Consider the following 13,635-nt stretch of genomic DNA (forward strand, 5'->3'; position numbering starts at 1 on the left):
GGGGGATAAATGAGCAGGGCGATGGCCGCCCAAATTCGTGGACATCTTGCGCTGCCGAAGAGGCAGCGGGCCTGGGGCAGGGCATGTACCTTCGACCGGTGCGACGTCGGGGAAAAGGGCCGAAAAGAACGATTGCGCCGAACGTAGCCCGACAGACATGGTATCGCTCATGGGGGCGCCTTTGTCTCGAAGGGCTTGGCCGTGAGCGGAAAGACTGGCCGCCTCGGGAGGGCCACCGCCGGAAGAGAGGCGCCGCCCGGCCTGGAGCTCGGCATACCGGTTCTCCAGAGTGGCCAGGCGCAAGCGCTGGGCATACAGCTGCCGGACGAACAGCCGGAGCTGGGCCTCCTGATGTCTGATGGTACTGATGTCGACCGAGCGGGCACTGGCATTCGCGGGCAGGTGCCATGAGGGGGCATGGTAGGGGTCGGGAGAGGGGGGGGGGGGGGAGAAGCGGTGTCAATAGTCCGCGGGCAACGGCTCGATCCATGTCCGGATGGAAGGCAGGGGGGCGCACCCAATGAAGCGCGTCATGTTGGAGTACGGGCCGTTGACGGCACCATAGCCGGCCAGCAGGGCCGACAGGGTGATGCCAATGATGGCCACCCGGCCGAAGAGGGCCTCAATGGAGAAGATATCTGCCAAACGTGGGCAACGATATGGGAGTAGGGGCCGAAGACGCTGAGTCAGACGGCTGAAGGGGGGGGGGGGGGGGAGAGGACCCGAGATGGCCGGAGAACCGATGACGCACTGAAAGAGGTGGAAATGGGGAACCAGAAGCCGATCAGAAAGAAGCCGATCAGATACATGCAATAGGCCACGGTGCCACATAGAATCCGAAACATGGAAGGTGCTTGCCCTGGTGGTGGCGGGCATGTGGACCAAGGCAGGGGGGAGGGGGATAGATATCCAAAGAGAGAGGGAGGGAGAGGGGGGGAGGACATTAGCGTCGAGGTGACACGGGCACGAGGTACGAGTACGAATGTTCAAATCAAGAATAGGGACCGAGAGGATGGAAAGCGAGAGGGAGGAAGGGAGAGAGAGAGAGAGAGAGAGAGAGAGAGAGAGAGAGAGAGAGAGAGAGGCAGCACGCACCGGGGCTTCGAACAATCAGAAAGATTTGAAAGCCCGGAATGACTACCGACGAGAGGATGGATGTGGCGAGAAGCTCGAATTGCCAAACACGCTTGCGGAACCTGTCGGGCCATCATGGATGTCAGTATTGGGAAGGTAACTCCACCAGCCCACACGCACATGAGCCGCGGGGAGGACAAGATGACCCGTCACGCACCAAGGATCGCCAGCTTGCGCCAGCTCCAGGATGATCAGACACAGGAGCATGCCGCTGAATACGAAGGATCCGAGGAAGAGGGCCCGTACCCGGAGCCCGGTCGCATGGGGATCCAGGAACAGCGCAAGAAGAGGGCGCACAAGTCGCCCACGGCCCAGCGAGCCGAGTGTTCCCCGGAGGCCACGAGGAGCCGCGTCGCTTGGTGGGCCGCTGGCGTGGCCGTCGTCGCCGAGGGTCCCGCGCAGCGGCGGCCCCGATGAGGTGGACCTCCACCGGCGGGACAGAGCCCACCCGGTCGGGCTCCTCTGGCTGCCGCCGGCGCTCGGGGACGATGTGAGGCTAGAGAAGGAGTACCCCTTGAAGAGGCGCTCGGAGAAGAGGTAGTCCCCCAGCAGGGCCAGGACCGCATGGAGAAGCAGCACCAGCGCCGCGTCCTTCAGCAAGGAGAAGGACAGCGGGACCATTTTTCACGGCCGCTCATCGGGCGCGAGGGGAGGGGGTGGAAAGCGGCAAAGTACAACAAACGAGCCGGAGAGCAGGGGCGGCGAGGAGCGAAGTGGGGCGTGGTCGACGGTGGTGCTTGGCCAACTGGGGCATCCTTTTCCTTTCGCCGGATCGACTCCGGCCGTGCAGCCGCGGACCCCCCCCCCCCCCCCTCGGGCAATCTCGAGGCCGATCGGCCGCGGATCGGCACCGCCATCCCCGTTGGAGCGGGTGCTGGTTTTGTGTGTGGCGATCTAGGGGGGTGGGCGGGGTGGTGACCAGATCAGGTGCTGGCAACACCGCTCGGACAGTTGGCACACGCCAGGATGCATTCCTGGCTCCCGCCCCATTCATGACATTGCAAGAGGCCATTTCCGGCGGGGCGCCCGGGTGAAGGTGCGCGTGCGCGCGTACGTTCATGAAGCGTCTTCACGGTGAGGGGGCGGAGGGGGGGCCTGCCAGAAGGGGGGACGCGGAGCGGAGTGGCAGTCGCAGAGGGCTCTGCGACGGTGACGGACCGGAGGTGGCGAGCCGGCGCTCGCATCCGCGCGGGCCTGTTGACGCGCGATGGTTGACATTCCACGGGGTAGGGTTAATGTTGTCGGTGCGCGCGCGCGTGTACATGCGTGTGGGTAAGTGCGTGTGGGGGTGGCAGGGGGGGCGGGGGGGACTCCCCAGTGCCCGGATGAGACCCGAACCGGCGAGGCGCGCCAAGTCCGTTTCCCGGCCTGGTCCTCGCGCCGGCATGTGTTTGCGGCGCCAAGCGGCAGATGGAGGCTGGGGGGGGGGGGGGCTGGGGCTCAATGTGGCTCGGGGACAAAACACCGGGGACGGGTGGCCTCGAGTCGGCTACTTGCCCGTGGGTTGGACTCCCGGCCTTGGTGCGGTGCATCGGGGGCATATATCTCATTATATTAACATTGTATTCCCCGCCGGAACCCGCTCGGGAGGGGCTCCTGTGCAACGGGGAGACGCCCCGCTGGGGTCTCGGGGCGGCCCTGCCCCCCCCCGCCTCCCCCTGCTGGACGTCGACCGAAAGCAGCGACCCCCAATGCGCTGTCCAACCCCAGTGGTATGGTGAGTGTGCGGTGCCCGAACGTGCGTGTGTGCAGCTTTCCTCCCGGTCCTCTGGTGTCCCCGGCCCCGGGGTCGGCGAGGGGGAGGCTGCTTTTTCGGGTGCCACCCTCGCCCCGGAGCGGCCCCGACTCGGGGACAGATAGAATCTGCCGGATTCTGCTTTTCTCCCTTTGCCCTCCACCTCTTCCCTCTCCTCCTCCCATTGCCGCGCACCGCCCCTCCTGTGGACGTATGCTTCCCTCACCCCCTCCCCCCCCCTCACATTGTGTCCCTTACCTGTGCCTCGCCTCTCTTTCCTTCTCTCCCTCTCTCCCTCTCTTTCTCTCTCTTCCCCTCCCCTGACCGACTATTGCCCACGCTTCCCTGCTGCTGCCCCGCGCCCTTCCACGCCCGATAGGCTGCACCCTCTTGCCCCCTTACTCCCTCTCTCTCGTCCGTCCCTACCCACGGACCAACATGACCTCCGATATCGAGGCCCGCCGCGCGGAGCGGCGCGCCCGCCTGGCTGCCCAACTTGCCGAGGTGGAGTCCGAATTTGAGAGCCGTAAGCAGGCTATCGCCGCCGAGGCCAGCACGGCCCCCCTGATCGATGATGATGGCTACGAGGCCCGGCGCCGTGAGCGCGAGGCCCGGCGCCTGGAGCGCGTGCGTTTCTCCTGTCCCCTCGTCCGCCGTCCTGCTCTTTCCCCGCCCCCCCCGCACTCTCTCCCTCTCTCTCCCTCTGTCATTTCCTGTCCCCCTCCCCGCCCTCCGAGAGCCTATCGGCCACGCTGCTCTAACCCTCTTGAACTTGCAAACCGGTGTTTAGGAGAAGGCCAAGCAGGCCATCGCTTCTCCCTCGTCCTCGCCATACGGCAAGTCGTTTGTCCCGATCCAGTCGACCGCGCAGCCGCCCCGGGCCAAGCACACCGACACCGCCAAGCCGGTGGCCACCACCAAGCCCGAGGTGGATGAGGCCCCGAAGCCCCGGCCCACGGAGACCGCCAGGCCGGTGGCCACCACCGAGCGCGAGCTGGATGAGGCCAGCCCCGTGGCCGCTGCGGTCCTGGACGCCAGCGCCTCCACCGACACCGTCAGCCTGGCCACCGAGCCGGCGGTCGTCGAGGAGGCGCCCGAGCCGGAGCCCGAGCCTGAGATCATCGAGGAGGCCCCCGAGCCCGAGCCCGAGCCTGAGGAGGAGCCGGAGCCCGAGTGCGAGCCGGAGCCCGAGCCCGAGTCGGAGCCCGAGCCTGAGGAGGAGCCCGAGCCGGAGCCGGAGCCGGAGCCGGAGCCGGAGTATGAGCCGGAGCCGGAGCCCGAGCCGGAGCCCACGCCGGCCCCCGCCGCCGCCACCACCGCCGCCGCCGCCGCCGCTCCTGCGAAGACCGACGCTTCGCCCGTCCTGCCGGCCGGGTCCATCCAGATCGGCGACCGGGTGTACACCCTGGACGAGTACGAGAACATGTCGTACGAGGAGCGCCGTGAGGCGCGTCGCCTGGAGCGCGAGCAGCGCCTGAAGCGCGAGCAGGAGGCGGCCAACGAGCGCGAGGCCGCCAGCAAGGCCCGCATGGAGGCCGAGCGCGAGGAGCGCCGCCGCCAGCGCGAGGCCCGCTCCGGTGGCCTCCCTCCCGGGGTCACCTCTCCCTCCTTGTCGTCCAGTGTCAAGTCCGCCGTGTCCTCCGGCGGGGTGGTCAATGTGACGGCCCCGGCCACCGAGCGCCGGACCGCCCCCAGCTCGGCCACCGGGTCGCCCGGCGGCAATGAGTCTTGCTCGGCCTGCGGCAAGACCGTCTACCGGCTGGAGCTCATGCGGGCCGACGAGAAGCACGCCTTCCACAAGGCCTGCTTCAAGTGCAAGACCTGCAACAAGACCCTCTCCATTGGCAATTACGCCGCCATGAATGGGGTGTACTATTGCAAGGTGCACTTCAAGCAGCTCTTCCGCCTGAAGGGCAACTACGATGAGGGCTTCGGCCGGGAGCAGCACAAGACCAAGTGGGCCGGGGCCCCTGGCGCCGGGCCGGCCTCGGTGTCGGCGCACACCTTCTCCGGGACGGCCAGCGAAACGTCCACGCCGAACCTCGGCGCCGCCACCAGCAGCCCGGGCCTGCGGTCCTCTTCCGCCACCGGGACCGGGTCCCGCAGCGAGGGCAGCAGCCCGGCGCTGGCTTCCTCTTCCGGGTCCGGGTCGGTGTCGCGACTCCCCTCGGGGCGGATCATCGTCACCAACACCGGGTCGGCGGGTGGGTCTTCGGCGGCCAGCCGCCGTACCAGCACCTACGGCTCGCCGGCGGGGGGGACTTCCTCGCCGGCTGCCGGCGGCATGTCGGTGCCCCTGCTGTCGACGGCGCATTCGTCCTCCACGGCGGCGGCCCTGGACTGGATCAACACCCGCCTGGCCGGGGATGGGCACTGTAGCTCGTTGGTTCCTGTGCGCGACCGGGCCGGCCTGGCGCGTGCCGCCAAGAACGGCGTTCTCCTGTGCAAGCTGGTCAACACGGTCAAGCGCGGCACCGTCGACGACCGGGCCATCAACACCGGGGCCACCTCCGGGGACGATGTTCTGGGGAACATGAACCTGGCTGTCAACAGTGCCAAGGCTGTCGGCGTGCCGCTGGGCGGCATGGGCAGCCAGGCTGTCACGCCGGAGGCCCTGGCTTCCGGCGATGCCGCGGCCATTGAGCGCTTCTGCTGGGCCGTGGTCCGGACAGCCCTGCGGGCCGGGTTCGAGGTCAAGTACGATGGGCAGTCCAAGCGCAGTCTCCGTTGCGGACAGTGCTCCTGCCGCATGGGTGGCGATGACAGCCAGGACAATGGCCGTTACGCCAAGCGCGGCGACAGCACCTACTGCTTCGGCTGCTTCGAGGATGATGCGGCCTTCATGAAGATGTGCGCCCAGTGAGTGCCACCGCGGGCGCGTAGGGTGCTGGCCCGGGGGGGGGGGGAGGATGCACTCCTGCTGTCAGCGGGCGCGCTCTCTCTCTCTCTCTCTCTCTCTCTCTCTCTCTCCCCTGTCCCCGGACGTCATGTACCTCTCTCATCCCCTTCTCCCCTCTCCCTCTCTTTCTCTCTCTTTCCCTCTTTCTCTCTGCGTGTCTGTGTGTATATGTACAGGTGCATATGCGTCAATAGAGCTGTATGAGTTTTGTTGGTCCTTTTTTTGTCCTGCCCTTTGCTCTCTACCCCCCCCCCCCTGTATCTGTCTCTCATGCATGCGCCATGGACACACATGCATGCAAATGCATGGAGATCCATACACACCTGTGGCTTGACACCCCCCTGAGGTGCCTGGTCAGCTTGGTGGGCGGGCTTTTTTTTACCCTGTCAGCTGTTCGCGTGGACACACAGGGCAGTGCAGGGTTTTCTTTCTGTTCATTTAACGCTGCGAGGTCCCCCCCCCCTCTCCTCCCCCTGTGGACCAGGAGGAGTATATAGGACACGGTGCTTCGGCAGGGGTGGAGAAATGTGTATTTTACGGCGGCCAGGGTCGGCTGGAGAGCCGCGGCCCGGGGGGCGTGGCCACACGCCCTCACAGCCCGAGGCGGTCGCAGGAGATTGTGTCGGTGCAGATGCCCAACCGAGGGAAGACCCCTTAAGAGGACGAGGTGTTCCGGCGGCCATCAATCCAACGGAGAGAGGCATCGTAACCTGCCCGCGGGCCAGCCGAGGCGTCATAATCCACGCGAAGGGGCCGACCGCCCAGGCGACGGCCATGCGCGTCCTCCACTGCCTTCTTGGTGGAGAGGCCGCTCTCAAACTGAATGTAGGCGAATCTATGACAGAGACGTGTGTGTGTGTGTGTGTGTGTGTGCACGCGCGCGCGTAGAGAGGGGAGGACGAGGTCAGTCAGGAGGCACCACAGCAGGGCAACACCACATCCGGCTGGTGGGCGTGTACGCACCCCTTGAAGCGACCGGTCATGCTGCACAGCCCGGGGCGGACATCGGTCACAGCGCCATACCGCTCGAAGAGCTTGCGCAGGGAGGCCAGCGTGGCGCTGGTGTTGGACGCGTCGTTCTCGGCACTGGTCGACACAGCCGAGTAGGGCAGGTTCCCGACGTAGATGTTGCGCGGGCCGTCCTCGGTGCCGGCCCCCGGGGGAGCCGGACCGCGGACCATGTGCCGATCAGTGGCATGCCCGCGAGCCCGGTCGATGTCCAGGTACCGGCCATCCAGAACCTGACCATTGAGGGCCAGCGCGGCGACCACGGCCGGATGGGCCGCAGCCTCGGCGTCCTCGTCATCGGAGTCCGGACCCTGGCCGTCCTTGGCAAAGGTAATGTGACAGTAGCCCATGCAGCGGCCGGAGTCACGGAACTTCGGCAAGTTGAGATGCCTGTGCAGGTTTGTGTGTGTGTGTGTGTGTGTGTGTATGTGTGTGTGTGTGTGGGAATGGGCGAGAGTTAGAGGCTGGGCTGGAAGTGCCGAAGGTGGGGGCCGGGGAGGGAGGGGCAGAACGCACTCGATCGGGCCGCAGCCGGCGAAAAACTTGCGGATTGCCGCCTCGGTGGACTCATACGCCAGGCCTGAGACATACACCGTGCGCCTGAGGCCGGGAGCCGCCTCACCCAGGGGCGCATCAGCCGGGGCAGGTGCCGAGTCGGCCGATTGCGCGGCAGCCTGGGCCTGTGCCTCGGCGTGAAGGGCTTTCCGGGCGGCGACAGAGTTGCTGCCACGGGCCAGATGTGCGTACTTCTCGGTGGTGGCCTTGGCGGCCTGGGCCCGGGCAAGCTGCCGGCGCTTGCGCTTCTCGGAGCCGGAGACCATCGCAGGGGATGTGCGGGAAGGGAGAGGGGAACGGGGGAGGGGGGAGAGGGGGGGGGGGGGGAGAGGGAGGAAAAGATGGTGCGGGGACGGGGGGAGGGAGCAGGGGAGGGGCGAGGGAGAGGCACGGGGGCATGCTTTCGGGGGCGTCACTGCCCCGGATGCAGGGCGCGGCCCCTTCTCCCCGGGTGTGGTCGCCGGTTCTCCCCCGCCCCCGGTGTCCGCCTCGGGCCGAGCCCAGCCCCGGCGACCATGCGGCGGCGATCTTGACCGAATGGCTTTGTGCGCGTCGGCGGTGCGCAAACGCGCCGCGCGTGAGCCGCCCTCAGACCCGTGCGCCCCCGGGCGCGGATGCGGGCGGCGGCCGGCGGGCGGCGGGAGAACAGGGACGGGGCCGGGACCCGTGCGGTCCACGCGCCGAGCGTCCAAGTGCCCATCCTCGCGCGTGATCTACGATTTCAGATCCGCGGCTCGCACGGCTCCATTGTCAGTCCGGTCCACTCACAAACGTGTGCCCTCTAACAGGGCCGGCCGCGGCGGGCTCTGTTCCCCGCCGCCTCCGCCGCCGCCGCCGCCGGGGCGCGGGTGTTTACGAGACCGTCCTGCGGTCGGACCCCGACCGCCGGCCGTGCATCAGCTGCCTCGGCCAGGCGGGATGTTGCTCCCCCAAAGTGCGAGGGAAGGGCTGATACCGGGGGGGGGGGAGGGGGTGCGCGATCGTGCAGGGTCCCTGCCCAACGCGACCGGTTTGAGTGGAGTACCGACTCAAGCGACCCGAAGGCGCGCCTCTCGGCCAGGGCGGCGCCCCGGCAGGCACACCGCTTCTCCCACCCGCTTTTTCCTCTCTCTCTCCCTCTCTCCTCCTCATTGGTGATCTTCCCCCTGCTCGTGCTCGTTGCCCACTCCACCCACCTTTCACTCTCTCCCGGACTTGTGGCCCAGCCTTTTGCCTTCCGCACACTTCTCCGGGCCATGCTCGCGCCGCTCGCTCGCCGCTCCGCCCGGGCCGCCTCTCTCCTGCCCGGCCGGGGCTCGGTTATCTCGCACGGGGCACGCACGGCCGCGGCGCTCGTTAGCCCCGCCACCTCGGAGTCCCTCCCGCCGGCCGGTCTGTATGGCCGCGCCCCCAGCCGGGGGATTGTCCTTTTCCGCGCGCGGATGGCGCGGGCCCGCGGAACGCAGCTGCCCTTGACGCCAAGCGCCCCGACGGCCACCGTCCCGCCCTCCTCGGCCCAGGGCACCCTGTCGCCCATCCAGCTCCCTGAGCAGATGCCCTTCCTGACCATTCAACGCTATCTGGACAAGCCGCTCCAGTGTACGCCCCGCTGCGCGCGCTCTTTCTCTCCCCCTCGCCCTCTCGGCCTCTGGTGCATGTCCCCCCCCCCATTGCATGTCATGCTCACCCTCCTATCGGCGTGGGGTCGGCCTCTCCGTGACCCAGCGAATATGTTGTTGCTCATTGGCCAGCGGGGCATCGGCAAGACGCGCCTCATCGATCGGACCCTGGCGCGACTGGCGCACCCGAACATCCGGCTCCCGGGCGAGGAGGCCGGCGCGCCGGAGCGCCCAGGCTCGGCATCCGCCACGGCTGGCGACCTCGGTGGCCGGGTGGCCCTCGGTCTGGTGGATCCCACCGACCAGGACGTCCACACGATGCCGGGCATCCGTCCGCCAGCTCCCTACTCCCTGGATGAGGGGACCCTCTTTGCGGCCAATCCCCCGGTCCGCAGCGTGTCCACCATAACCACGGGGCTGGTGCCAATGCGCGCCATCCCGGACGCCCCGGCACGGGTGTTCTTCGACGGCCAGGCCCCGACCGGGCCGGCCGGTGCATCTCGGCGTCTGGTGGTCTTCCAGGGTTTCGATGGCTGCCGCACGCCGCTGGACTTTGGAGTCGGGTCGCCGCTCTGGGAGCAGGTGTCCCCAGCGTCCCCGGCCCCCTTTCACCAGCGCCTCCGCGGCTTGGAGCTGTCCTTCTCGCAGGTGCGCTCGCGTGCGGCGGCACCCGGCCCCCCCCCCCCCCCCTCGCGAGGGGGTGCGCATCCGCCCAATGCTGACCTCCGCCCTCTCGCCCACACGCAGGCCTTCACCAATGCGCCGTCCAATGTTTTTGAAGCCCTGCGCGATCGCCTGCACCGGGTCCCCTCGGAGCACCCGGTGACGCACTTTGCCGCGGCGGCCGACGACCCAAACTGCCCCCGGCTGCGGTATAGCTCCAATGCGCCGCCCGATTACCGGTCATCCAACCGGGTGCCGAGTCTTGGAATCGGGGTGGCCGCACGCGTGAGCCAGCACCTGGGCGACCTGGCCGCCGGGCGGGCCCTGGCTGACACGGTGCTCGACTATTCGGCCGTCGATGCGGCTCTGCTCACCTCGGTGCTGGTGCGTATTGGGCATGGCCCCTGTGCTTCTTGCCTCCGTCACGGCCCACCGCTTCCTCCTCTGCCCGCCTGCTCATCGGCCCGCCTGCCTGTCCACTCACCGGTCCCCCCCCCCCCCCCTCCACCTGCCCATATGCCACCCCGTGTGTTTGCAATTCCACGCGTTGCAGGAAAAGCTGAAGACCGCCGAGCCGACTGCCTGGCTGGCGGCCATCGAGGCGGAGCTGCTCCCTCAGGTCCGACTTCGCGGCGAGCCAGCGACACAGGATGCCGGGAGCCTCGGCCCCCGTTCGAATGATGCTGCCCGACTGGTGGGCCTGCTGGTGGATGCCCTTGCCGGGGCTGAGCACCGGCAGGCATGCCGCCGAGCGACCGAGCCGCTCGATGCCGCAGGCACTCGCGATGGTGCTCTCACACTGCCGGCCTTGCTGGAGCTGGCGTCTGTGGCCTCTGGCCAGGGGACCGTCATCAACTTGGTCCTCCGGGGGTTCGGCTCCTCGGCGGATGGCAGCCGAGAGGTGGTTTACCAGTCCGGACCTCCGACCGGGCCGCCCCCTCCCTTCCGCCCGACTCCTGCGCCGCCGGGCCTCTCCGCCTCCGACGAGTATGACCTCCGTCGGGAGTATGCCTTGTTTGATTCCATGTTCGCGCGGTACTGGGTACGCTGCTGCCCGCGGGCCCTGGGGAATTCGGCCTGCCCTTCGTCCCGCTAACTGGTCGTCCCCCTCCCCCCCCCCCCCCGCTGCCCCCTCCTACCGCGCAGGGCAATGAGTTTGACGGTTTCAACCTCAGCGCCCCGATGCTGGTGGACATGTCCGACTCTTCCTTCATGCGTGTGGACACCGAGGATAAGATTTTGGTTCGTGTGGCGGCTTTTTGCCGGCTCCTCCCGGCCTCGTCCCTCTGTCTTCCGGCCTGTTCCTGACCCCCGTCTCCGTTGCTCCCTCGCCCCCCCCCCTCCCCCGCCCGGCTGTCCGTGCGACGGTGTGCCGTGCCACGCGCAGCTGGCCTTCCGCTCGCATCGCGTTCGCATGGCCGAGATGCAGCCCGCCCACTGGCTCAGTGCGGAGATTGCCCTCGGGCGGGAGCTGGCGCCACTGCTGGGCCTAGAGCGCACGGCCCCGGAGCTGAGATTCCCCCTGGACGAGTGGGACTTCCAGCCGATTGAGCAGGCCCAGGTGAGCATGGATTTGGTCCTGCATCGCCAGGGGAAGCTGGTCTCCTCCAACCCCCGGACCCTGGACTCGGATGTCGGGCGCAAGTACCTCGCGTACCTGGACCGGGAAATTCCCCGATCCGTGGGAGACTTCCTGCCGGTGTTGGCGAACCGCCTGGCTCGACTTCGGGCGTCCGGGTCCCTTGGGGCCCTGGCTGGCCTGCTGCACCCGCTGCGTCTGCTCCACGAGCCGGCGCGCATGATCGATTCGCGCCAGCCGCCCTATCCCTCGGCCGAGACGCCCAATGTCCTGGCCTACATGAAGTACCTGCTGCGGCCGCTCTGGTCCAAGGGTGATCCGTGGGCCGAGTCCGCCTGGCGCGGCTACCACCGGGACCTGCACCAGTACCTGGGCACGGCCCCGGGGGATCTCCACGCATACGCTCAGACTGTGCGCCAGCTCGAGGCCCCGGGCGAGGCGGGGCTGGCGATGGCCGAGAAGTTGGTCGCCGCTGCCCAGGCAGACCCGCTCCTTCGGCGGACGCGTCTCCTCCGGGCGGCTGAGCTGTCTCTGCGGGATCGTCGGGCTGGCACTGACCTGGCCGGCTTGTCGCCGACGGCTGCTCTGTGGCGTGCCTCGCGGCTGGCACGGTCCCTCGTCCCGGATCCCCGTCTGGCGCAGCATCTGCCAGCCGCCCTGACTCCCGCCCGCCGGGACATCCACTATGCGGCCCTGTTGCCGATCTACCAAAAGCGCATGCGCGAGCTCTACGATCTGTGCGTATTTCATCCCTGCCGGTTTGGAGGGCGGTTCTCTGGCAACTTGTCGCCCTCATCCTCGGTGCTCTGCCTTTCTTTCTCTTGCTCCCTCCTCTGCCTGGCCCTTTGTCGACCTATCTGCCTATCGATCTATTTGTCTTCCTCCCTCCCTCCCCCTCTCTCTCTCTCCCCCTCTGTCAACCACACACACACACACACACTCACTCTCTCTGCCCTCCCCTCCACAGCCTGGTCCAGGTGAGCCGCAGCTCGATGCCGGAGGTCTCCATGGATGATGAAGCTCCAAAGACGGCAACCGGCTCCGATGCAGCGATCTCCACGCGTGACATTGACCCGTACATTTTGCGTCGGTTTGTGGACGTCTTCCACCGGATGCACCAGGTCAACTGGACTGTCTACCCGCTGGAGCCATATGATGTCGAGGTCAAGGGCGACCCGATCTTTACAGTGCGCCCCCCCCCCTCCCTCCCTTCTGGCTTGCTCACGCTGCCCGCCTCGTTCGCCGCTTCCACTAACAGCTCCTCTTCCACGCACACACACGCACACGCACACGCACACGCACATGTAGATCCTTCAACAGCATAACTTCCTCTATGCCAGTGAGGACTACTTCAACATCTCGGCCGCATCGGCCATTGACCGCGGGGTGATGACCTACTTCTATGAGACTGCCATCGGTACGCCCATGTGGCCTCCTGTGGCTCTCCCCCTCACCCCCCCCCCTTTCCCTGCCCCTCGCATACTCACGCCCATTTGGCCGCGCGTCCTTCTCTTTCCAAGCCGAGATGCCCTTCTTCGAGCGCCTCTACTACTCGGTCTGGCGTCACCTGGCCCCGGAGTCGCTTGGCAACCGGGCGCACATGGCCTCGCCCATTCGCGCGGACTTCTCTCGCAATCACTTCCACTTCCGCCGCGGGCGCGATTACGCCTCCTACCCGGAGCTGTCCAAGTAGCAGGGCCCTTGTCAGCGCCCTTCCTCCTCCTACTCCCGCTCGCGTGCCAGCCACTCTCCCTGGCTCGCAGGCTTTACGTCCGCGTCCCACCCACCCCACTCCTAGACCTCAATATACAGCTGCGCGAACACGTGAATTCTGCCCGTTCTGCGATTCCATACTGCACATCACGCGACACTCCTCGGTTGGGATCGCGCCTTTTTTCCGGGCGCCTGTGGGTTGGAGGACTGTGGGTATGCCGTACGTGCGTGTGTGCGTGCGTGCGTGCGTGCGTGCGTGCGTGCGTGCGTGCGTGTATCTGTGTGTGTGTGTGTGGCGCGGGCACATTGGCACGCCTACGGTGAACACACACCGCGGCGAAGGGCCCTACTGTGTTGGTGTTCCCTCCGGCGTTGAGAGCGCCGGGGGGGGGGGGGGGGGGGGGGGGGCGATGCGTCGGTGCTGATGCGCGCGCTTGGGTCCATTGCCCCTGCCGGGGGTTCACGGGGGCAATTGAATTGCTTCCGGGGCGGCCCCTGGCCGAGTGCCCGGGCAATCGGCACCCCTCCTCATCCCTCTCGCCTACCCTCTTGCTTGTTGTCTCTCCCTTTCCCCTGTTCCTGTCCTCTGCAGATCGCGCAGCCATGAAGACTGTCGAGTCCGTCGCCCTTGAGGTCTTCGGTGTGTGCCTCCTCTCTGCCTGCCTCATGCTCTTGCGGTGTCCCTCTGCCGATGTGCTGACTCCGTGATCCCCCCCCCCCCCCCCCCCCCCCCCCCCCCCCCCCCCCCCCC

At 67.5% G+C, this 13,635-nt stretch overlaps 5 protein-coding genes across 5 annotated transcripts in view; 3 read left to right on the forward strand and 2 right to left on the reverse strand.

Annotated features, from left to right (window-relative positions):
• The window catches only part of H696_00561 (hypothetical protein), a 2,904-nt gene extending 1,056 nt beyond the window's left edge, over positions 1 to 1,848 (reverse strand). Inside the window, exons 1-5 of the mRNA XM_009494437.1 lie at positions 1,292 to 1,848; positions 1,096 to 1,196; positions 752 to 859; positions 518 to 638; positions 90 to 385 (exon numbers count right to left, since the gene is read on the reverse strand). Coding sequence (XP_009492712.1) covers positions 90 to 385; positions 518 to 638; positions 752 to 859; positions 1,096 to 1,196; positions 1,292 to 1,755 — 1,090 coding nt within the window. The 5' untranslated portion in view covers positions 1,756 to 1,848. The remainder of the gene's footprint in view (positions 1 to 89; positions 386 to 517; positions 639 to 751; positions 860 to 1,095; positions 1,197 to 1,291) is intronic.
• A 1,151-nt stretch (positions 1,849 to 2,999) lies between these two features.
• Positions 3,000 to 5,732, forward strand: H696_00562 (hypothetical protein; the record flags this gene model as incomplete). The annotated part of the gene is made up of 3 exons (XM_009494438.1): positions 3,000 to 3,080; positions 3,249 to 3,496; positions 3,660 to 5,732. The coding sequence occupies exons 2-3, from the start codon at positions 3,308 to 3,310 to the stop codon at positions 5,730 to 5,732; spliced, it is 2,262 nt and encodes a 753-aa protein (XP_009492713.1). The 5' UTR covers positions 3,000 to 3,080; positions 3,249 to 3,307.
• A 543-nt stretch (positions 5,733 to 6,275) lies between these two features.
• H696_00563 (hypothetical protein) lies at positions 6,276 to 7,645 on the reverse strand. The gene is made up of 3 exons (XM_009494439.1): positions 7,293 to 7,645; positions 6,732 to 7,166; positions 6,276 to 6,603 (listed from the first exon to the last, which is right to left on the reverse strand). The coding sequence occupies exons 1-3, from the start codon at positions 7,595 to 7,597 to the stop codon at positions 6,423 to 6,425; spliced, it is 921 nt and encodes a 306-aa protein (XP_009492714.1). The 5' UTR covers positions 7,598 to 7,645; the 3' UTR covers positions 6,276 to 6,422.
• A 768-nt stretch (positions 7,646 to 8,413) lies between these two features.
• On the forward strand, positions 8,414 to 13,000 carry H696_00564 (hypothetical protein). Its single transcript, XM_009494440.1, has 9 exons — positions 8,414 to 8,909; positions 9,036 to 9,577; positions 9,677 to 9,976; positions 10,146 to 10,634; positions 10,739 to 10,834; positions 10,980 to 11,908; positions 12,139 to 12,358; positions 12,480 to 12,588; positions 12,692 to 13,000. Exons 1-9 carry the CDS (start codon positions 8,567 to 8,569, stop codon positions 12,862 to 12,864), a joined length of 3,201 nt encoding a protein of 1,066 aa, XP_009492715.1. The 5' UTR covers positions 8,414 to 8,566; the 3' UTR covers positions 12,865 to 13,000.
• Positions 13,001 to 13,487: 487 nt separating this feature from the next.
• H696_00565 (hypothetical protein) overlaps positions 13,488 to 13,635 on the forward strand; it is a gene marked incomplete at both ends in the record, with an annotated part of 10,622 nt that continues 10,474 nt past the window's right edge. Inside the window, one exon of the mRNA XM_009494441.1 lies at positions 13,488 to 13,524. Within this exon, the coding sequence (XP_009492716.1) occupies positions 13,488 to 13,524 (37 nt within the window). The remainder of the gene's footprint in view (positions 13,525 to 13,635) is intronic.

Source organism: Fonticula alba, assembly GCF_000388065.1.
Source record: "Fonticula alba strain ATCC 38817 unplaced genomic scaffold supercont2.1, whole genome shotgun sequence".
Taxonomy (NCBI): Eukaryota; order Rotosphaerida; family Fonticulaceae; genus Fonticula; species Fonticula alba.

Coding starts and splice junctions, on each gene's coding strand:
- H696_00563 (XM_009494439.1), bottom strand. CDS start 7,597: ATGGTCTCCGGCTCCGAGAAGCGCAAGCGCCGGCAGCTTGCCCGGGCC. Junction 7,167..7,292: donor GCCGGCTGCGGCCCGATCGA/GTGCGTTCTGCC, acceptor AAACCTGCACAG/GCATCTCAACTTGCCGAAGT. Junction 6,604..6,731: donor ATGACCGGTCGCTTCAAGGG/GTGCGTACACGC, acceptor TCTCTGTCATAG/ATTCGCCTACATTCAGTTTG.
- H696_00564 (XM_009494440.1), top strand. CDS start 8,567: ATGCTCGCGCCGCTCGCTCGCCGCTCCGCCCGGGCCGCCTCTCTCCTG. Junction 9,578..9,676: donor TGGAGCTGTCCTTCTCGCAG/GTGCGCTCGCGT, acceptor GCCCACACGCAG/GCCTTCACCAATGCGCCGTC. Junction 12,359..12,479: donor AGGGCGACCCGATCTTTACA/GTGCGCCCCCCC, acceptor ACGCACATGTAG/ATCCTTCAACAGCATAACTT.